The 24,201-nt window shown below is 42.2% G+C and overlaps 1 protein-coding gene across 1 annotated transcript in view; it reads left to right on the forward strand.

Moving 5' to 3' along the window:
* Positions 1–24,201, forward strand: part of LOC106603527 (protein EURL homolog) — a 55,919-nt gene that overhangs the window by 19,007 nt on the left and 12,711 nt on the right. The window contains exon 3 of the mRNA XM_014197345.3: positions 17,378–17,911. Within this exon, the coding sequence (XP_014052820.1) occupies positions 17,378–17,911 (534 nt within the window). The remainder of the gene's footprint in view (positions 1–17,377; positions 17,912–24,201) is intronic.

Raw genomic sequence — 24,201 nt, forward strand, 5'->3', positions numbered from 1 at the left:
ATTTGCTTTGGGGGTGACCAGTGAAATATACCTGCTGAAGCGAGTGCTACGGGTGGGTGCTGCCAAGGTTGACCAGTGAGCTGAGATAAGGTGGGGCTTTACCTAGCAAAGACTTAGATGACCTGGAGCCAGTGGGTTTGGCGACGAATATGAAGCGAGGGCCAGCCAACGAGAGCATACAGGTCGCAATGGTGGGTAGTATATGGGGCTTTGGTGACAAAGCGGATGGCACTGTGATAGACTGCATCCAATTTGCTGAGTAGAGTGTTGGAGGCTATTTTGTAAATGACATCGCCGAAGTCAAGGATCGATAGGATAGTCAGTTTTACGAGGGTATGTTTGGCAGCATGAGTGAAGGATGCTTTGTTGCGAAATAGGAAGCTGATTCTAGATTTAATTTTGGAATGGAGATGCTTAATGTGAGCCTGGAAGGAGAGTTTACAGTCTAACCAGACACCTAGAATATGTGGACAATTACAAATACCTAAGTCAGAACCGTACATAGCAGTGATGCTGGGCGGGTGGGCAGGTGTGGGCAGCGATCGGTTGAAGAGCATGCATTTAGTTTTACTTGCATTTATCCTCTCTAGGCTAGGCGGGACGAATTCGTCCCACCTACGTAACAGCCACTGCTATCCTGTGGCGCGATTTTCAAAACCTTAAAAATCCTATTACTTCAATTTCTCAAACATATGACTATTTTACAGCCATTTAAAGACAAGACTCTCGTTAATCTAACCACACTGTCCGATTTCAAAAAGGCTTTACAACGAAAGCAAAACATTAGATTATGTCAGCAGAGTACCAAGCCAGAAATAATCAGACACCCATTTTTCAAGCCAGCATATAATGTCACCAAAACCCAGAAGACAGCTAAATGCAGCACTCACCTTTGATCTTCATCAGATGACAACCCTAGGACATTATGTTATACAATACATGCATGTTTTGTTCAATCAAGTTCATATTTATATCAAAAACCAGCTTTTTACATTAGCATGTGACGTTCAGAACTAGCATACCGCCCGCAAACTTCCGGGGAATTCGCTAACATTTTACTAAATTACTCACGATAAACGTTCACAAAAAGCATAACAATTATTTTAAGAATTATAGATACAGACCTCCTCTATGCACTCGATATGTCCGATTTTAAAATAGCTTTTTGGTGAAAGCACATTTTGCAATATTCTAAGTACATAGCCCAGGCATCACGGGCTCGCTATTTAGACACCCGGCAAGTTTAGCACTCACCATAATCATATTTACTATAATAAAAGTTTGATTACCTTTTGTTGTCTTCGTCAGAATACACACCCAGGACTGCTACTTCAATAACAAATGTTGGTTTGGTCCAAAATAATCCATCGTTATATCCGAATAGCGGCGTTTTGTTCGTGCGTTCCAGACACTATCCGAAATAGTAAAGAAGTGTCGCGCGCATGGCGCAATTCGTGACAATAAAATTCTAAGTATTCCATTACCGTACTTCGAAGCATGTCAACCGCTGTTTAAAATCAATTTTTACGACATTTTTCTCGTAGAAAAGCGATAATATTCCGACAGGGAATCTCCTTTTCGGCAAACAGAGGAAAAAATCCCAAAGGCGGGGGCGGTCGGGGTCACGCGCATAAGCCAGTGTCCCTTGATCGGCCACTTGAGAAAGGCGATAATGTGTTTCAGCCTGGGGCTGGAATGACGACATTCTGTTTTTTCCCGGGCTCTGAGCGCCTATGGACGACGTGGGAAGTGTCACGTTAGAGCAGAGATCCTTAGTAAATGATAGAGATGGAAAACAAGTTCAAGAAATGGTCAGACAGGCCACTTCCTGTAAAGGAATCTCTCAGGTTTTGACCTGCCATTTGAGTTCTGTTATACTCAGACACCATTCAAACAGTTTTAGAAAATTTAGGGTGTTTTCTATCCATATGTAATAAGTATATGCATATTCTAGTTACTGGGTAGGAGTGGTAACCAGATTAAATCGGGTATGTTTTTTATCCAGCCGTGTCAATACTGCCCCCTATCCTAAACAGGTTAAGAGCAGTTGGAGGCCACGGAAGGAGAGTTGTATGGCATTGAAGCTCATCTGGAGGTTAGTTAACACAGTGTCCAAAGAAGGACACGTGGGTCCTTGCTTGTCAAAAAAGATTCCCATCAAATAACACTATTTGACCAATCAGGACCTGAATATGACTGCACGTCACATAATTTAACGCGTTCATACATTTTTTACGTAGTTATTACACATTGGTTACACTCACTCGTATTTCATATGCCACAACGATTCATCGACACGTGTGCTAGGATGCTGGTAAAGTTTTCTCACGCACCTACAGTGCTGGTCATAAAATAAAGCTAGCAAGCTCATGGATGCAAACAATGTTCTTCCCCCAAAACATAGCAAAACGACACATCTGTTTCAGTAGCTATAGTTAGCTACCGTAATTTCCGGACTATTAAGCGCACCTGAATATAAGCCGCACCCACTGAATTTGTAAAACATTATTATTTTGAACATAAATAAGCCACACATGTCTATAAGCCGCAGGTGCCTACCGGTACATTGAAACAAATGAAGTTTACACAGGCTTTAACGAAGCACGGCTTGTAACAAAAATAAAACATTTGCAGTAAACAGTAGCCTACCAAGAAAGTCATTGGTCACCATCTTCCTTCTCCTGTGCACTGAAACCATCTCCTTCGGTGTCGGAGTTGAATAGCCTCTGAATTGCTTCATCCGATATTGGATCGTTTTCATTGTCGCTCTCGTCACTTTCATCCGGAGGCAAATCCCCCGCTGAGCCCTCTTCAACATGCAGCAGTCCAGCCTTTCGAAACCCGTTGATGATAGTGGATTTTTTTGACAATGCTCCACACTGTCAGGACCCACTTGCAGATTTGACCATAAGTTGTTCTTCGCATGCGGCCCGTTTTAGTGAAGGATTTCTCCCCACTTGTCATCCAAGCCTCCCGCTGAACACGGAGCGCCACCTTAAATGCACGATTTACACTGATGTCGAGTGGCTGCAAATACTTTGTTGTGCCCCCAGGAATCCGGGTGACAAAATGACTACCGTAATCAGAATGATGGGAAGTTTGAGAGCGCTCGATTTAATCTAAACAGTAAACAAAAAAGTTGTTTGACCTTAACCCGTTCGGCAATTTCATTGGTCTAATAAAAGCTTCATGCCGCCAAAAAACTGAGCACGTCACAGAATGTGTTTTTTTTTTTTTTGAGAATTTTTTTTTTTAAGTGGGGAAAAATCCATATATTAGCCGCGACGTTCAAAGCCTGGGAAAAAAGTTGCGGTTTATAGTCTGGAAATTACGGTAGTTAACTATATAGCTAGGTGTCATCATCTAAAATAACCCTAATTTAGAAGACGGTTCTTATTTGATTAATGGTGGTTGGACCCATCTGTGACGCTAGCCAAATAAGGATTAGCCACAATTGTGGACTTTGCTGTTAGCCTTCAAAATAAAAGTATGGCATAGTTCTACTATTTGTATTCATTTGCATCACTGTCAATTACATACTTTTATTTTGAAGGTAAACCCACAAATTCCACTATTGTGCCTAATCCTTATTGTGGCTAGCTTCGCAACCTGGTCCGGTCGAGCTTCACTAGCCAGAAGAAGCTAGCTGGCTGCTTATAACATTAGCTTTGGGCAACAGGGTTAAGTAGCTGGCTAGTTATTTATTTTCATGAAGTTCAATTTCAATAGGCGAACGACAAGTGACAACCTAGCTAATACTTACTCACAAGGATTCCTAAATCATTGCTAAGAATAATGAAAATGACTGCAGGTTCAACTGGTCATTGTTTTCAGGCTGGTTGTATTGGTGCTAGCTAGGTACCAAGCTAAAGCTAGCTACCCCAGAAGTTGCTGGCGAACAAATTATGCTTTATTACCAACGCAGTATTGTAAGCACATAGTTTGTGGCCGGTGTTTGCTTGTTTGCAGACTTTTTGTACAGCGTTGACAGTGCTACTGTATTTTTTTGACACGCAAAAACCCAAACGTTCCTTAGTATGTACGTCGTGAAGTTAATAGTAGTGACGCTATTACTGTGTAACTCCAGTAGGGCAACATCTGAAAAATAGCGCACTTGGTAGTGTGTACCGGTGCTCGACCAGTCGGCGAAAGCCAACATCACCCACGACAGAAAACGGTTGATTGTCAATGGCAATGAATTCCGTTATCTTGGCTTTAACCTTTTGAGCTGTCTCGCTGAAATTTTCTTACTCTTTCAAATGACTGCTCAACTTGTTGACTGCTCGATCCACACAGCAGACATTGTGGGCTAGGTTAGGAATGCTACGTGGCGTCATTACGTCATGTACCAACTCATTTTTCGCTAATATCGGCCGATTCCTATATGTTAACCGATATATTGTGCATCCCTAATTACAAGTAAGAAGTAATGTGGTATATTGTTTAATTTCATTTTTTGTCTTTTAATCAAAATATTACAGATGAGACAAATTGGTAGGTTAGCGTGGTAACGCGACACGAGTCATGTTTGTGCCTGTGAGATTGAGTCTGACTAGTATCCAAGTTGCTTCTCTTCCCTAGCAGTTGAAACTCAAACATTAAAAAAACAACCTAACTTGTGAACAAAACAAGGTCTCACTTCAGTAGACTTTAGTTTAATTTACTTGAAACGAACTTTCATGCCTTCTAAAAATGAATCTGTCACTCAGCTCTTCACGTGTGTACGCACTGCCCCAGCCAGGCAGTGTTGCAGCGGGGGGGCCAAAATACTTTATACATTTTAGTGTGCATTCGGTTCGTGGCCAGGGAGAGACAACCATATTCTCTAGAATACCATAGTAACTAGCCATAGCCTACAGACAATGCAAATACCACAGCAACTCCAGGCACACGCAACCTCAGCTCGCAGACAGGCTGGGAGATATTAGAATGCACATTTTACTAGGCCTATTTCCCCAACATTGGAATGATATTCTAATATTATACATTTCCATAACCTAAATAATTACATGTGTGATGCCTAGTCAGCCATATCATTGTTTGAAACCTGGATGTTTTACGTAGTTTATCTTGCTTTTAATAGCCTACAGCCAAAATAGAAAAAAAGCTGATCAAAATAAACAAAAATGCAAATTCTTTAAGATTTCCTGATATGCCATTGAAAGCTTTTGGACAGTAGAATAATGCATTCTGGTTTAAGGCACAATCCTATTGTTGCATCTTCAGATATGCACTCGTTTTAAGTTTCTACCATTAGGCTGTATATCCGTCTCTGTTGCATTATAAAAACTGCTCGCATCAGGTGCGCGTTTTAGAAATGGTGTTCTCCTGTAATAGCATTTTGTAATATTCACGCATATGGCTGAGACGAGTGAACACATTGCTGCGCTTGTAATGTGAGTTAATCATAGTTTATCAACGTTTAAGCTAAATGTTGCGATCTGTTTCATCAGCCACTTATCGTCCCTCAACTGTCCCAAATTCTGTTTTGACGACAGCACACCCTTCATTTCGAGCCCTAGCTCTGACTGATGTGTAGCTACTTTTCGCCTGTACATTTCTCTATGTAGCTTACTTTTCTCTGGTAAAATGCTCGATTTAACTTCAAGCAAACATTAGGAAATATACTTGTGTGGCTGCTAGCCAAATAGCGTTGCAGTTCTGTTGTCATCTGTGTTATTTTCTGCCGAATGTGTTGTACTAATGTATTTTCTGTGAAGGAAAACTATAGTTGCACTCCCCTGATCACTCTAAAGCAAAAAAACGGCTAAACGTATCCAATATTCTTTGAAGATTTAATTAACCTGATGCTCTTAGTCAGAATACATCAGTTTCACACCAGAGATTGTTTTTCCCCGGAGCTGACGGGCCTCAGGCTGTTGAGACAGAGTAACCACCTCAGAGCCCCCCCTCTAACCTGAGGGCTGTTATGTGTCCTGTCCTCCTGTCTATCACACAGGTGTGATGTGACCTCAGTCTCTAATCTCACAGACTATAGAAAGCAGACCGCAGTTCAGATGAGCAGCAGCAGGATTCAGTCCAAGGCAAACCGCAGCATTCCTTCCTCTTCATCCCGTTACATAACGGAGATGGAATTTTTGCTGAGGCTAGTGACGTTACACACTCACACACAGCTGGCATCATGAGAATGAAAAAGGGCAGGGGGAAATTCCAGAGAACGAAGAGGGGCTCAGCAGATCTGAGTCAGACACAATGCAGTGGAATGATGAAGCTGATGCTGCCACTGTGCTGCTGTTAGGGGTCATTGTGCTGCTCTCTGGTCTAAACGGCCTGCTCATTGTGGCTGAACTCCTCACCTCGAGATGCAAACAGCTCTGATTATGTTAAGGGCTGTGGCAGCCTGGCAGCTCCGTGTGGCCGATAGAGAAACGTGCTGACTTTGCTATAGCTGATCCCAGAGCCACTATTCCACCCCCCATTGAGCACAAATGGCTTTCAGTTTTGGCATTTGGGGTATTTATTTTGGAGTGGTCGAGTAATCTACGGCTTTCAGCGCTAATTCCAGTTTTGGACAAAAGGCCTTTATCAATTTCATTAATAGGCCTATGTTTTGGGAATACAGTAATATTTAGGCTAATTCATTAATAATTTGCACCATATGCTGTTCAGCTCTATCTAGATTGACCTGCCTAAATACATAATCATATACACTGAGTATACCAAATGTCAGGAACACCTTAAGAATATTGAGTTGCATCCCCTTTTGCCCTCAGAACAGCCTCAGTTCATCCGGGTATGAACTCTACAAGATGTCGAAAGCATTCCACAGGGATGCTGGCCCGTGTTGACTCCATTTCTTGCCACAGTTGTGTCAAGTTGGGTGGTGGACCATTCTTGATACACTGAGTGTAAAAAAACCCAGCAGCGTTACAGTTCTTGACATACTTGTATTTTTTATGAATGTGCCATTTCACCGGATGTTGTCGTGGTGGGTCGCTAGTGGAACGCCTGCGCCAGAAAGGTTAACCTGTCGATTTAACCTTATCACCACAAGTGATATCAATAAGGGATCATAGTTTCACCTGGTCAGTCTATTTCATGGAAAGAGCATGTTTTGTATACTCAGTCTATATGAAGGCAATGTAACAGTATTTAAAAAGGTAATAACTGCTTAACTCACTGTATTAACCCCTAGTTTCTGTTCACCCCTACTGGTTAAAAGTCCCTCATCTTCCCCCTCCACCACTCCGTAGTGTAGCAGCAGGACTAAAGTGTGACCAGTATGTATGGTGTACTGTAGACACGTGAGTTCTGTCTGTTCTCCAGGTTTAGCTCTGCAGTTGTTGACAGCCGTGCCAAGCTCTATTTAGACATGATATCACCATGACCCCTGCACCATTTTTCACTACCAACCTCCTACCTCGACGACTCCGAATCTGTGTCAAGGATTGAATGTCCTTGCCTAATGTAGGCCTACACACAGACACAAACAGGGTTGAGTGAAACAATATGCAGAAAGGAAAGCAGTTACCTATAGCTTGTCATTATGGGCATACTGAGGCATAGTCTGGTTCTTTGGGACCAAGGGAGTGTATTACTAATACCTAATTCACATAGGATATGCGGTATGTTGCCTGAAAAAGGAATTGGGAAATGTTTATATGGTCCCCTTTCAAACAGCCAAATTTTTTACCACATTCTTGTTGGCATTTGCCTTATTATAATTGTCTTATTTTGGATCCCCATTAACTGCTGCCAAGGCAGCAGCTACTCTTCCTGGGGCCCTCAGGCTCCTACTCCACTACCACATACAGTTGAAGTCGGAGGTTTACATACACTTAGGTTGGAGTCATTAAAACTAGTTTTTCAACCACTACACACTTTTTTTTGTTAACAAACTCTATTTTTGGCAAGTCGGTTAGGACATCTACTTAGTAATTTTTCCAACAATTGTTTACAGACAGATTATTTCACTTGTAATTCACTGTATCACAATTCCAGTGGGTCAGAAGTTTACATACACTAAGTTGACTGTGCCTTTAAACAGCTTGGAAAATTCCAGACAATTATGTCATTGCTTTTGATAGGCTAATTGACATCATTTGAGTCAATTGGAGGTGTACCTGTGGATGTATTTCAAGGCCTACCTTCAAACTCAGAGCCTCTTTGCTTGACATCATGGGGAAAATCAAAAGAAATCAGCCAAGACCTCAGAAAAAACATTGTAGACCTCCACAAGTCTGGCTCTTCCTTGGGAGCAATTTCCAAACGCCTGAAGGTACCACGTTCACCTGTACAAACAATAGTAGGCAAGCATAAACACCATGGTATCACGCAGCCGTCATACCGCTCAGGAAGATGTGTTCTGTCTCCTAGAGATGAACGTACTTTGGTGCGAAAGGTGCAAATCAATCCCAGAACGACAGTAAAGGACCTTGTGAAGATGCTGGAGGAAACCGGTACAAAAGTATCTATATCCACAGTAAAACGAGTCCTATATCGACATAACCTGAAAGGCCGCTCAGCAAGAAAGAAGCCACTGCTCCAAAACCGTCATAGAAAAGCCAGACTACGGTTTGCAACTGCACATGGGGACAAAAATCGTACTTTTTGGAGAAATGTCCTCTGGTTTAATGAGGAAAATTATGTGGGTATATTGAAGCAACATCTCAAGACATCAGTTAGGAAGTTAAAGCTTGGTCGCAAATGGGTCTTCCAAATGGACAATGGCCCCAAGCATACATCCAAAATGGCTTAAGGACAACAAAGTCAAGGTATTGGAGTGACCATCACAAAGCCCTGACCTCAATCTCATACAAAATTTGTGGGCAGAACTGAAAAGGCGTGTGCGAGCAAAGAGGCCTACAAACCTGACTCAGTTACACCGTCTCTGTCAGGAGGAATGGGCCAAAATTCACCCAACTTATTGTGGGAAGCTTGTGGAAGGCTACCCAAACAGTTGACCCAAATTAAACAATTTAAAGGCAATGCTACCAAATACTAATTGAGTGTATGTAAACTTCTGACCCACTGGGAATGTGGGAATGTGATGAAAGAAATAAAAGCTGAAATAAATCACCTCATATTATTCTGACAATTCACATTCTTAAATTAAAGTGGTGATCCTAACTGACCTAAGACATGGAATTTTTACGAGGATTAAATGTATTTGGCCAAGGTGTATGTAAATTTCCGACTTCAACTGTATGTACAACACAGTGTGTGTGTGTCTTTAAAATGATTCTACTGCTCGCATCAGTTACCTGATGTGGAATAAAGTTCAATGTAGTCATGGTTCTATCTAGTACTGTGCACCTCCCATAGTCTGTTGTGGACTGTGAAGAGACCTCTGGTGGCATGTATTGTGGGGTATGAATGGGTGTCTGAGCTGTGTGCTAGTCATTTAAACAGACAGGTTGGTGCTTTCAAGATGTCTGTACCTCTCACAAATACACGTAGTGATGAAGTCGATCTCTACAGATTGACATCACAACTGAACAGTAGTGCAGGTGCGACAACTAGAGCCTGTAGGACCTGCCTTGTTGATAGTGCTGTTAAGAAGGTAGAGTAGCGATTTATTATGGACAGATGTTACGCACGCCTCTAGAAAGAGGGGACGCAACACCCTGCTACAACTTAATTCTCCGTGGTGTGAAAGAGGTATGGAAGTGTAGGTGTGAGCAAGGATGACAAATAGGCAGAATATACCGTTTACAGGGAATTTTAATCCTTCACACGATAAGTTTGGGAAAAAGGGGCTGGACGGAACCAAAGCAAAGAAAGTAAATATCAAAACCCTCTCCTACCTTACCTGCCTACCCACTACTTACCTAACTAGCACCACCTGGTGCACTAACCAAAATACATGGGATGGTCCGCCCAGGTCTTTCCTAGTGTGCATAGACAGTAAACTACTACGGGTATATGTATGCCCGCGGGCCTCTTGCCTAAGCACTCCCTAGGTGCCTTCCCCTTCCCCTCTGGGAACAAAGGAAACAGAATAACAAACAATTTCACAACTAAACTGAGAACTCAGGACATTAAAGAAGCTCTCTCTCTGAGCAACAAACTAACACAGAACATAATAAGGTTTCTCAGCAACAACTAAGTACATACCAAATTCTCTTTCTGAGAAACAACCAACATGCTATAACTCTCAGCCATTATCTGTGTCTCACAGCAAATATCTCTCGGCCATCATCTGTGTGTCTCTCAGCAAATATCTCTCTGCAATCATCTCTCTGTCTGGCTTATATAGCTTTAGGTGGGGTTGTTAATTGGAGACAGCTGCGTCCTGACGAGGGGGCGGGGTCAGCTCTCCAATCAGCAATGGGGCCGACCAATCAGCTGCTTGGAGAACTTCAGGAAGCCATTACCTGAAACACAAACTACAACACAGAAACTGGGGAACGTAACAACAGACTTCTCCCCATCTTAGCTACTGTTGTCTCAATATGTTTTGACCATGACAGTTTACAATCCTGGGTTACTACAAGCAGTTTATTCACCTCAACTTGCTCAATTTCTACATTATTTATTACAAGATTTAGTTGAGGTTTAGTGAATGATTTGTCCCAAATACAATGATTTTAGTTTTAGAAAAATGGAGGACTAACTTATTCCTTGCCACCCACTCTGAAACTAACTGCAGCTCTTTGTTAAATGTTGCAGTCATTTCAGTCGCTGTAGTAGTTGATGTATATAGTGTTGAGTCATCTGCATACATAGACATACTGGCCTTAGTCAAAGCCAGTGGCATGTCCTTAGTAAAGATTGAAAAAAGTAAGGGGCCTAGACAGCTGCCCTGGGGAATTCCTTATTCTACCTGGATTATGTTGGAGAGGCTTCCATTAAAGAAGACTCTCTGTTCTGTTAGACAGGTAACTCTTTATCCACAATATAGCAAGCTGCAACTGTGCAAGAGACATTCAACTTTGACCCGGTTGTTGCTATTGTTGTTATGGTAATTTGACATGAGAGCAAGCTCTAAAACCCGGTAGCAATGCACACTGCTTTTAATGTCGTCACATTCACAAATGTAAGATAGCAGCTCGCCATACTTGTTAATCAGTTGTAAATAATTACCTTGTAATGTATTCATTTTAAAGTTGGCTACAGTTAAACTTAATGTTGTCAGATACTGTATGTTCCACTAATTATACCGAACAAAAATATAAATGCTACATGCAGCAATTTCAAAGATTTTACTGAGTTATAGTTCATGTAAGGAACTCGGTCAATTCAAATAAACTCATTAGGCCCTAATTTCACATGACCGGATAGACCCACCCACTTGGAAGGCTCAGGCAATCTAATTTAGTTTTTTTCCCCACAAGGGCTTTATTACCGACAGAAATACTCCCCAGCACCCTCTGCCAAATTCTCTAAAACAACGTTGGAGACAGCTTATCGTAGAGAAATGAAAATGTAATTCTCTGCGAACCGCTCTGGTAGACATTTCTTGCAGTCAGCATGCCAATTGCACATTCCCTCAACTTGTGTGACAACTGCTTTTTAGTGTGACTTTTTATTGTCCCCAGCACAAGGTGCACCTGTGTTGTGATCATGCTCTTTAATCAGCTTCTTGATATGCCACACCTGTCAGGTGGATGGATTATCTTGGCAAAGGAAAAATGCTCACTAACAGGGATGTAAACACATTTGTGCACAAAATTTGAGAGAAATAAGCTTTTTGTGCAATTCTGGGATCTTTTATTTCTGCTCATGAAACATGTTGCATTTATTTTTGTTCGGTGTACATTTTGCACAAATGTGTGCAAATCTCCCTCAGTTGCTTTCTATTTTTTATCTCTATTTTCTCCTTTTGTCATCCTGGTAAAAAATGGTGCGTGCCCCAGCAAAATAACATTTTCAGGACACCGGTGCCCCTATCAAAATGGTCATTAATGCCTCTAGGGGATCACTGCGGGACCGTTTCTTCGCCAGAATTTGGTTCTGGCAGCTGAATCCCCTTTCAGTAGCAACACTGGACAAGGCAAGGACCAGCTGAGCGTGCACTGGGAACATGTCGGGGAACTCTTGAATAAGAGCCATGCATGCTTCTGCCATGGTTTTATAGCCCTGGTGTTTTAATAGATGTCTTACCTGGGGAAGAAAAAGGAGTAGTTATTGCAGGAGACCATCTCTGCATTTTGTAAATGTTGATGTAACAATTGTGGAAACTGTTCCAATGGGAGGGGATGGTGGCTGTGTGTGACGTAGGGGAAAGAAATTAGACAGAGTGCACAAAACCATATATTAAACATGAATTCATCATAATATTATTAAGCATTGCCTATTAAACAAAAATATTTTATAGCTATATGTTGATGTAACAATTACAGCGGGAATTGTGGAAACTGCTCCAATGGGAGGGGATGGAGGCTGTGAGTGAGTGAGGCGCATGGGGGAAAAAGAACAGAGAATGCACAAAACTGTATTCATCGCAATATTAATTATGAATTTCCTTTTTAACAAAGACATTTTAGCATAAACACATTTGACCTGGGTAAATTCCTGCCACAGGACATTGGTAGAATATATTTGTAGATATTGCATAGACGAGTCGAGTTCAGGAGCTCCGTGCTGGGTAAGGTCTCGGTCATTGTCGGGTAGATTGGCAGGATTTAGACGTTTTTCCATGCAAGAGAGATGTCTCAGATCATCTTCTGCGAATCTGTCATTAAGGCCCTGGATCAGGTGCGAGAGGAAGTCTGTGTGTGCACACTTTGCCATCCCCGCTGAAGAGGAGTTTGTGGCTTTTGTAGTAACCGGGGTTGGCAGCGGTCTCATCTATGAGCTGTTGCTGATACACGCCCATGTTGTCTGAGATATATTGTAGGGTGGTCCTGGTTGCCGCAACCATCGGCTTGATGTGTGCAAGAGACATTTTATTTCTGGAAAAACAGGTTCAGTATGTCCATGATTGGAAGCAAATCCAGCAAGAAATGGGTTATTGCTGTGAAGCTGTCAGGCCTTTTGATGTGTTGGAGGACACAAGTTGATGTGCACTTTGAGCTGGTACAGGTTTCTCTCCTGCAGTCTCTGACCCACCCCTGTGCCTTTTCCAGTCATGACACTTGACCCGTCGCTGTCCAGTCCCACCACATTTTTAAAATTGATAACCTTTGATTAGAATGTTGCTAGGATGGCATTTGTGATTGTTTTGGCATCTCCATGCGGTATCATTACATTTGCTAAGAACAGTCTTCGCCTGGCCCTCATGCACATACCTCACAAACATCACAAGTTTCTTCTTGACTGCAACTGTCACAGATTTTAACTCTGATTATTCCAACATACGGACTCTGTTCTATTTCCTGAATGCCCTTCTCAGTAAGTTTGACCGATGGTGTTTTGCATTTGCGCAATGCTGGAGTGATATGTGTAGGTGGTACCCGACTGAATGGCAGGGTAGAAGCTTTTATTTTTGTAGCTCTATCAACACTGGAAACTTGCTGTCTGCTATTTCCTCTTTTGCCATACAGTATACAATCCGCAGTTCCACAGTTTGAGTCGTCTGTTTACTTTTCTGCTTCTTCCAATGTTTCTACAAAACATTTACAGTCTGAAGCAATACTGCATCCCCGTGGTCGATCTGCATGGCGTTTTTATGCAATTTTCTAATAGGTTGCGCAGCCTGTGGTGAAGGAATTATTTTTTCCCACACTTCTCACATAAACATACAATATGTTTCCCTGACACACCATGTACTACTTTTTCCTTCATGTGAAGCCATTTCTGTGGGAGATTAGCATTAGGTACAGCATTCTCTTCTACCCTAGCTGTTTCTGTTGCAGCGATCTCTGTCCCTTTCTCGGTCTCCGTCTGTCTCCTCTCTGTCTCACTTTCATTTCAATTTGCGGAGGGGTTAAAGAACCTTTTTTATAGTTTTTTTGTTGTGTTAATTGACTTGTCATTGTTTGTTGGCTAGCCATTCCAATTTATTCAAGCTTTTCTTCAAAATTCCAGCGGTTTATACATGCAGTACCTAGCAACGAAAATGCCACTGACTACATCTTCCGCCACACACACCCGTCCCACACTGCCGCAGAGACAAAGCGTGTGTTTTGGATGACACTTTTCGGATAATCACAGCGAGTCTATTTAAATATCAACATTGAGTGTCATGGTCAGTATACCTGCGTTTTTCAGAATGCAACACACATTTTTTTCCTGTGTAAAAAGGAAATAAATAATAAATCCAGTGTGGGAAAAATGCAGAATTCTGCATTCTGAATGGATCATGTCTCTCTGCTTCCTTAGCCTCTGGGATTAGCTGTAGCGTTTCGGGTTGGAGTTACTTACTCACCATATAGCATGATGACAGATCATTCCTCATGTAATATTTACCTGCCCTATATATGCTTTTACTTAGACAGCGTTCAATCCAAACAGGAGTTACTCACTGATCGTTCCTCTGCTATCTATGCTCCCTTTGCTTTTACTCAGACACCATTCAAACATGAGTCTGACTCTGTCGGCATGGTGAATGTTTTGCACAATGCTTGGATGATGAGGCTGCTCTGTGGCTTTGTTTCTCTGAAGGCCAGGTAAACTGCTTGAACCGGAGATGTGCTAAAGCTAACAGAAGGATGATTCACAGGCCAGTGTTCTGTGTTCACACAAGCCTGTTGCTCATTAGCTGCAGTGTTATGCTGCTACTTATTTCCCTGACGAGTTGACTGCCACTGTCTGAGACGTTTACTCACCGCTGAATGGTGTTTGTTTGTGTGACAGAAAGAGTATTGCTAGCCAATATCCATAGCTGCTAAGCTGCTTGGCTCTGGGCTGGTACACTGCTCTGTTTGTGGGCCTGTGATTTGACCGTTGGGACTGTTTTTTAAATGTATTTTATTTGTATTTTAAATGGGACAGACGCGTCAGTAGTCGATGCCTGATTTATCTGATCGGGCTTAAGGCATTGCTCTTGGCTGGGCGGCTTATGGAGACCCTGGTAACTGCTGAGCAGGTTGGGTATTTAGGGAATCTTCTGTAGCCAGCGACACAGACACAACACTGTCCCAGGCCAGCTTTCCAAGCCTCAAGTATATAAGACTAATCCACCACAGAGCTGTCTCTCAGGGCACACACACTCTCTCACTCACTCACTCACTCACTCACTCACTCACTCACTCACTCACTCACTCACTCACTCACTCACTCACTCACTCACACAATGATTGTATAGGCCAAATTGTTCTTAAACAAGAATACTGCGTTTATTTTTTTTACTTTACCTTGTGTGTCATGGGGTTGGTTAACACAAGCAAGTCGGTTATTGTGTCTTAAATCCTACAGCGTTGAACAACTTGATGCTTTCCTGTTTGCTTTTCTCTGTATTCTGTTACAGGCAGCCAAGCTGCTCGCTGTGCGTGCGAGTGAACTAGGTTGGCTGAAGGTCTTCCTCTTTGTCTGGGATATGGCTATAGTTAAGTGTGTCTTCCTGTTGTTGGCCCTGACCATTAATGTAACACACTAGGAAATGGCCTGATCATGTTGACCTGATTTAGTTTGATCTCTCACTTTTTTAAATCCTTTTTCTTAAAGTTGAGGCTAATGCTTTCTGATGACTGATATGGACTGAATTCTGACTTTGCATATTTATAGTTATTGTATAGGCCTAGTGCAATAGGCTAGTCATTTGGTGGCCGTATGCCTTCTTACATCTCCTCTCTTTCCTAGAGGTGTGTTTGCGGTGAACTTACCTAACAAGCATCCGCTTTACTGCCTCTCACTGTGTCTTGACGTTGACTAATCCCCTAGTTTCATGTTCCAGCATGTCTGTCTGCGTGATAGAAATGTAGGCCAGGAGGAAAAAGACTGAAGACAATGCTTGTACAACACACCCACTAGCTTGCTTGCTAACTTGTTCTCACACACTGCATTCAGTGTTTACACCATTGCCAATCCACAACACTGCCCCCAGGTTACTTTAAGGTGATTTTTGAATTTGGGTGTGGTATATGTGGTAAATTCTCCCGCATTTCTTCTGTGTTAAGTGGGTTAGAGAGTGAATGGCCTCTTGCAGTCTGAGTTGAGGAAATGTTGTGGTAAACCTCTCCTTCTGAGGAAGCTGGAGGCTCTGTTATTATGACTCAAATACCCTCACTCTCTGGAGCGTACACACCACAGCAGAGCAACTTCTCTTGCAACTTCTCTTAAATAGTTACTCAATGAGATTCTTCAGAAGGATTTAAGTAATGTCCTTAAAAAGGAGGGTCAAAGCTTTTATCTTTGCAAAGATGGTAGCCTACTTGACTCTGTTCTTCTTTTACAAATTCTGTGAACCTAAAATGCAGTGTTGGCCTATCTTTGAAAAGCCATTTTAGATATTGAGGTGAGACAAAATTCAGCCTAGTGGGTATCTGTCCATTTAAGATGGGTAAATCTCTCCCATCTCTGCTCTCTCCCTGGTTCAGAAGCCCACTATCCCCTAGACCAGGGCTGCCCAGCCCTCTTCCTGGAGATCTACTGTCCTGTAGGTTTTCGGTCCAACCATAATTTAGCATATCTGATTCAGCTAGTTAAGGTCTTGTTGAGCAGCTAATTAGTAGAATCAGGTGTGTTTAAATTAGGGTTGGACTGAAAACCCACAGGACAGTAGATCTCCAGGAAGAGGGTTGGGCAGCCCTGCTCTAGACATTAAAATACTTAAATCTGCCTTTTAGGCTGCTTTCAGTAGGTACATTCTAAAAAATAAATAATAGGTTAGTACTGTAATACCGTTTTATAGTTTTAGGTCCTTTGAGAAAAGCATCTAGAGCAGGAAGTCATTGAAATATGCAGTGGTGCCTCCCGAGTGGCGCAGCGGTCTAAGGCACTGCGACGCAGTGTTGTGGCGTCACTACAGCCTGGGGTTCGATCCCAGGCTGTGTAACAACCGGCCGTGACTGGGAGTCTCATAAGGTGGCACACAATTGGTCCAGCATCGTCCGGGTTAGGAGAGGGTTTGGCCAGGGGGACTTTACTTGGCTCATCGCATTCTAGCGACTCCTTGTGGTGGGCCGGGCGCCTGCAGGCTGACTTTCGGTTGTTAGCTCAACGGTGTTTCCACCGATACATTGGTGCAGCTGGCTTCAGTGCTAAGAAGTGCGGCTTGGCGGGTCATGTTTCGGATGGTGCATGACTCGACCTTCGCCTCTCCCAGGCCCGTTGGGGAGTTGCAGCAATGAGACAAGATCATAATCACGAAATTGGGGTGATAAAGGGGGTAAAAATTACAACAAAAAAAGAAGACAAAAAATATATCTTTAGTGGCTTGACTTTGAAAAAAGAGCAAAGCCAACAGCACCTCATTTCAGTTCTTAGACCTCTGTTTCATAGAAATGTATCCAATGCTTTGATATACATATAGCATTGATTGCTAAATAGAACATGTAACTAATTGTCTTCTTTAACTGATTGCTCCCTCCAGGTGTCTCTCATGCCACCCTCCTGCACACCAAATCCCTACGGGGCCACCGGGAGTGTTTTGAGAAGTACCACCTCATTGCCAACCAGAAGCTGTCCCGCTCCAAGGTCTCCCGCAGTCCCTACGAGGGCATGAAGCTGGCCCTTAGCCAGAAGATCAGCCGCATCGTGCAGTACGCCCAGAACAAAGACTCTGTCAGCTCAGAGGGGAGTCCTGGCTGCCGGGGGGGCAAGCACCAGCTCCTCTGCTACAGCCAGAATGGAGACCGTAAACTACTGCCCCAGTTGGACGCCCAGGTACCCCGCTACACCCCACGCTGGAACCAGGGGATGGGGGCAGAAGGGCTGCCGGACTACGCCACGGGCATGCTGGAGTGCCACTCGGCCGAGGAGCTGGGGCTACTGGAGGACAGGCGCGGCCTCGGGGCCCTGTGGGGGGTCACAGGGAGGAGGGGCCTTCTTCACCGCAGCCACAGCCAGTCTTCTGGAGGAGACCACCAGACACTGCATTCAAACAATGGTCACAGCAGAGACGAGTGTGAGTTCACAGTCAGCCTCATTTACTTTACACCACAAACAGTAACTAGCCTTCCTCCATTCCTAAAACACCACACTGGTTGTGGTCAGATTCTCTCTACCCCTCTATTCTCCAGAAGTGTGATCTCGTTCACTCCCCCCATTGATTCAAAGCATTGTATTGGTGTAGCATAAGCGTGGCTAGATGGAGCCTCGCGGAAAGAGTGCACCATTTTAGGAGAAGGGTAGATAAGTCAGACTGTAGCCAGAGTGTTATTTAGCTGGTTTCTGAGCCTCTATAGGCTCCTCGTGAACTAGGCTTCCCTAAAATGGGAAGCCTGGGGAAGTTCCATGGAAGAAATCCTCTAAAGAGGGGTCAGAACCCGCTGTAAATCTGTGACGCCTCGCAACACTTCAAACCAATCAAATGTCTTGTTTGGGTGGTGCTCCAAAGGTGCTCACCAGATTAGTGCTGTAGGTGCAACAGTGTGTGAGGACTAAACATTTCAACAAAACAAGCACGGGTGACAAAACATTTTAGAACGTTTTTGCAGCACACTGGTTTTGACAGCATTTCACTGTTATTTCGAGATGAGCTAAAGCTGCAACAAGAGGGGAGAAATGGTCTACAATGCTGGCCATATCAATATTTTGACGTTTCTGAAGTGATATTTGGCTGTATAGGCTAGCATGAGGGACAAGTAGCTAGCCATAATGAGGTTCGTTTTGAGAAAAGTCAACCAACTTTGTAAACTACTAGGTATAACTAGCTAGCTAGCTACTATATAGCCAACAAAATGTGAATAAAAACAGCATATTATTGATCTGAAAGGTTAGCTGTGTTAGCCCAGTTGCTAGCTTTCCAGGGTCAGTGATACATAGAGCAACCATGTACTGTGTCTGTTTCTATGGGAACTGCAATAATTTTGCTCAAATGAAGGAAATTAAATGAACCTCATTAAATGTTACCTGTAATGCTGATCTCCAGTAGCCTAATTGTCATCTCCTTATTTTCATATACTGTAACTAAATTACAAGGGTTGGATTTGCACTGAATGTTATATGTCAGCGCTTAAAAGGCATGTACAGAGTCTGGTATATGGTTGGCCTCCTATACATTGTCTATTGTTATGGTATCAGTTGAAATTGAGAGCATATAGTTTAACTTGTAAACAATGTGTGAGTTTAGCTATTCTCTGCTTCAGATGCCAATAAGGCCAGTAATGTCACCATACTGTAGGCTTATGGCTGCATTGGCGATGCATGCCATATGATAAGCTGCAGATTGGATTCACAGAGCTGATATACTGAGAGAGAGTGACAATCAAATAAAACAGATTGGAAATCTTACAACTAGACAAAAAGGATCATACAACTGGACTAATTTTAGAATACAACACTGACACGTTAGAGACAGAACCCTTTCCCCTCTTTATTGCAGGATTGTGATGTGGTTAATCAACATTGACATTAGTTAATTTTGAATAATAGTTGAACAATTAAAACAAGTTCAAACACTCGCTTCACTTCAAAGAATCAACACTTCATCACTTCAGAATGTACATATAAGTGAACTTGTATGTAAAGATTAGACATCTTAGTCTAAATAACAATAGATCATTGAGTAGTAACATGTAAGCTATTATTACTAAAGCATAATTTCAGGTGAACCAAAAAAACTCCATACCAGCGGTAGCCAACCTTGCTCCACTGGTCCCTGATCTACTGGGTGAGCAAACTTCTATTCCAGCCCAGCAATGGCACACTTGATTATGAACTCTTTAGATTTGATAAGTTGAATCCTGGTGTGTTAATGCTGGGCTGAAACAGAACCCTGCTACACCCAGCAGACCTCCAGCAGGGTTGTCCTGCTCCAACTCCAATAGGTTTATACATTGTGTGTGTGTGTGTGTGATGTTTCACTATATTTTTTTATATACAACATTTGCTAACATAGGCCTACACATATAACCCATGGCATATAGGATATACCCTAAGTTTGTTGTGATATTCATTGGGACCTCTCTTCATATGCAAAAAGGCTTTTACAGCTTTCCATGTCTGAGGACAGAAACATCACAAAGAAACAGGCTTCATTATATTTAAATTAGACACCACTGAATATGATGTTGCTATTATCTCTCTGTCCTCAAAGTTTTCCCCTCTAGGGACTGGAACTGGACAATCTTTTCATAATATCCTCCCACAAAATGACCTGCCATATCCAGTAGCCTACACTGTCCTGTCCAGTAGCCTACACTCTCCCTTTACTGTAGCTGGAGCTGCAGTTTCACCCTCTTTCATGTAGTGTTGCACGGTATACCGAAACTTCGCTACTCTTTTGATACTAGAACATGAAAAGCGGTTCGGTACTAGAATTTTTGTTGCTTCAGGTACTCCTGTGTCATGTGTCTCACAGATCAAGCCTGTCTATCAGAGCAGTCAACCCCTTATTATAGCTCGCACCGTGCATGCTCCACTTACTCATTGCTAGCCTGCACTGGGAATCTGAGCTGCATCATGTTAGCTCCCCTCATGCTGCACAGAAGTTAAGTCTTGAATAATGCGACACGGCATGTCGAAATGTTGGAACTGTTAATTACTATTCGGAAAACAATGTCTATATTGGCTAAAATACTTTACAATGGAAGAAGATACTGGTAGCTTCCAGCTTTGTAGGCTAACTTTGCTTGCTAACCATAATGCAAAATATGCTGATTTCAAAGTTGATTTCCCACAAAAACTTTTCATACACTTATTCAGTCTCTCTCACGTCTCTCCCAAATATGATCTATTACTTTTATGCAAATGTTGTTGATCAGTACAATAAAATTAAGTCCCAACTGGAAGGGAAAAATATTGTTTGTTTGGCATCTGTAGCCCCATGAAATCAGCCAAAACAAGCTCAATAACTCAATGCATGCACACACCTATTGAATATGCATTCATCTGTATTGTGCACAAGCCTGGGCTACATCTTGATTTACCCAGTTTATCAATAGAGATTTACCATTCAAATAAATTATTACCATAATTTAGTTAGATTTGGTAAAAACAAAGTCAAATTGATTGTATATTTGTATAATTGAGTCATTGACTGTCTCTGAATTTTTTTTTAAAGTAATGATATTGAACTCAAAAGATGCAAGACAGTTGAACAGAGCAATAGCTGAGTTTATCGGTCTGGACCAATTGCCATGTTGTGCCTTATTCTTTTGCCGTGGTATCGTTTTGGTATTGAGTATTGTGACGGTATTGAGTATTGTGACGGTATTGAGTATTGTGATACTAAACCTGGTAGCGGTATCGAAGTCAAAATTCTGGTGTTGTGACAACACTACTTCTTTAACTGTTATCTACAAATGCATTTGGAGATTGTTTTTAATTTACAATGATTACATCAAGATAGATAGCTAATATGAAGTTAGCTAGCTGAAGACATTTAGCCTACAAAGTGACCTATTGTAGCCAGCTATCTAGCTAATAATGAATAGTTTAACATTTTCAAAATGTACTTATTTACTTATTTGAATAGGTACTGCCACTGCCTTGTTTTTTGGGTCCTTACAAAATCTAAATAATGGGCAATCTTCAAGATATTTTCAGTGTCAGCAAAGCGCAGCCATGTGAACAGAACAAATTCAGACGAATGGACAAGTGTTTGTCACCAGAGTGGCTTAGAACGCTTGCGTCCCACCTCAACAGCCAGTGGAATCCCGTGGCGCGATATTCAAATACCTTAGAAATGCTATTACTTCAATTTCTCAAACATATGACTATTTTACACCATTTTAAAGACAAGACTCTCGTTAATCTAACCACACTGTCCGATTTCAAAAAGGCTTTACAACGAAAGCAAAACATTAGATTATGTCAGCAGAGTACCCAGCCAGAAATAATCAGACACCCATTTTTCAAGCTAGCATGTAATGTCACAAAACCCAAAACCACAGCTAAATGCAGCACTAACCTTCGATGATCTTCATCAGATGACACTCCTAGGACATTATGTTATACAATACATGCATGTTTTGTTCAATCAAGTTCATATTTATATCAAAAACCAGCTTTTTACATTAGCATGTGACTAGCATTCCCACCGAACACTTCCCGTGAATTTACTAAATTACTCACGATAAACGTTCACAAAAAACATAACAATTATTTAAAGAATTATAGATACAGAACTCCTTTATGCAATCGCTATGTCCGATTTTAAAATAGCTTTTCGGTGAAAGCACATTTTGCAATATTCTGAGTAGATAGCCCGGCCATCATGGCTAGCTATTTTGACACCCACCAAGTGTGGTACTCACCAAACTCAGAATTACTATTAGAAAAATGTTATTACCTTTGCTGTTCTTCGTCAGAATGCACTCCCAGGACTTCTACTTCAATAACAAATGTTGGTTTGGTTCCAAATAATCCATAGTTATATCCAAATAGCGGCGTTTTGTTCGTACGTTCAAGACACTATCCGAAGGGTAAAGAAGGGTGACGCGCCCGACGCGTTTCGTGACAAAACATTTCAAAATATTCCATTACCGTACTTCGACGCATGTCAAACGCTGTTTAAAATCAATTTTTATGCGATTTTTCTCGTAAAAAAGCGATAATATTCCGACCGGGAAACCCTGTTTTCGTTCAAAGACCAATCAATAAAAACATGGTGTCGGCTCGTGCACGCGCCTCAGTCTCATTGTTCTCAGATCGACCACTATCCAAATGCGCTACTGTTTTTCAGCCATGGCCTGCAAAGTCACCATTCATCGTTCTGGCGCCTTCTGAGAGCCTATGGGAGCGTTAGAAAATGTCACGTTATGCCAGAGATCCCCTGTTTTGGTTAGAGATGATCAAGAAGGCCAAGAAATAGTAAGAGAGAGCGCTTCCTGTTTGGAATCTTCTCAGGTTTTGGCCTGCCAAATGAGTTCTGTTATACTCAGACACCATTCAAACAGTTTTAGAAACTTTAGGGGGTTTTCTACCAAATCAAACAATTATATGCATATTCTAGTTACTGGGCAGGAGTAGTAACCAGATTAAATCGGGTACGTTTTTTATCCGGCTGTGCAAATACTGCCCCCTATCCCCAACAGGTTAAACTAGAATAGACAACTACCCGGACGGAAAACAGTGATGCACATAACACACAGCACCCCTTCTACGGGCGTGTGGGGGAGGGTTCTTGAAAGACAACATCCAATCAAAATCTTGCCGCGGACCATTCAACACCTTTTTGCAATACAAAGTTCACCAGGCCTCCGAGGGAGGCGTGACAACGACGTGATTTTGGAGATATGACCACGTGAGTCTAGAGCCTCTGCAGAGTGGCATTGAGTGGGAGGAGGGATGTTGAAAAGGGAGGGAGGAAAACAGATGGGATGCAATGCACCCCTTTTTCTCCTCTTATCTGGTCTCTGTGATCTTTGTTATATGGAGTCTGCTATCTCTTCCATTTCCCCTACTTATTAATGGTGGACAAGACAATGTAGTGACGCAGGCCAGGGCCCAGTTTTTAGTGTATCCTCACACATTCCTCCTCAGCCACCACTCTTCCTTTCCCCACACCACCACACTCTCAATTTGTCCAGAGAAAAGTTATTCTTAGTCCTACCTCATAAAGTGTCCTTGGGTTCTCCATGCCATGTCACAGTACCAAGTTTGTTTGTGTCTGCTACACGCCCTCTTGGAGAGAGGATGAATCTCTCTCAAGGACGCTGACACTTTCAGGTAGTTTATAGAATTCTTTTCCTTTGTAAATTATGACAGTAACTTTCAGACCCTTAGCTTTTCTCTCTCTGTTTCTGCATAGTTTGTTGTTGCTATGCAACAAAGGCCCGATTCAGACTTAAGAAATAGTAGTTTGCCATAATAAATTGTTCAATCCATGAAATATTAGGTGAGAAGTGTACAATAGGGGTTGATCAGTAGTCCTAAAAATCTACCTGAATAATCAGCACTAATCATGGAACTGTGATGACAACAGTCCAGCCATCGTGAAACGTGCTCCAGGTTTGCTGCTACGTATGGTCTGCCTTCCATAATGATTAAAATAGGCTACATGTCCCAAATTATTGCACAACTTGTAATATGTTAGCCTAATATGATCCACTATTGCTAGCGATCCTCAGGAACAACCACACAAACGTGAGAGAGGAGAGACAGGTAAACTAACAATGGAATGGAATGATGCAAAATGTAAGGAAACTAACACTAAAGTGACAGTTATAAATGTATATGGGAATAACTGACGATGACTCCCAATTTAACACAATATACATTTTTGTTAAATACAGTGAAAAGTCTGGGCAT

Source organism: Salmo salar, chromosome 04, assembly GCF_965601325.2.
Source record: "Salmo salar chromosome 04, fSalSal1, whole genome shotgun sequence".
Taxonomy (NCBI): Eukaryota; Metazoa; Chordata; class Actinopteri; order Salmoniformes; family Salmonidae; genus Salmo; species Salmo salar.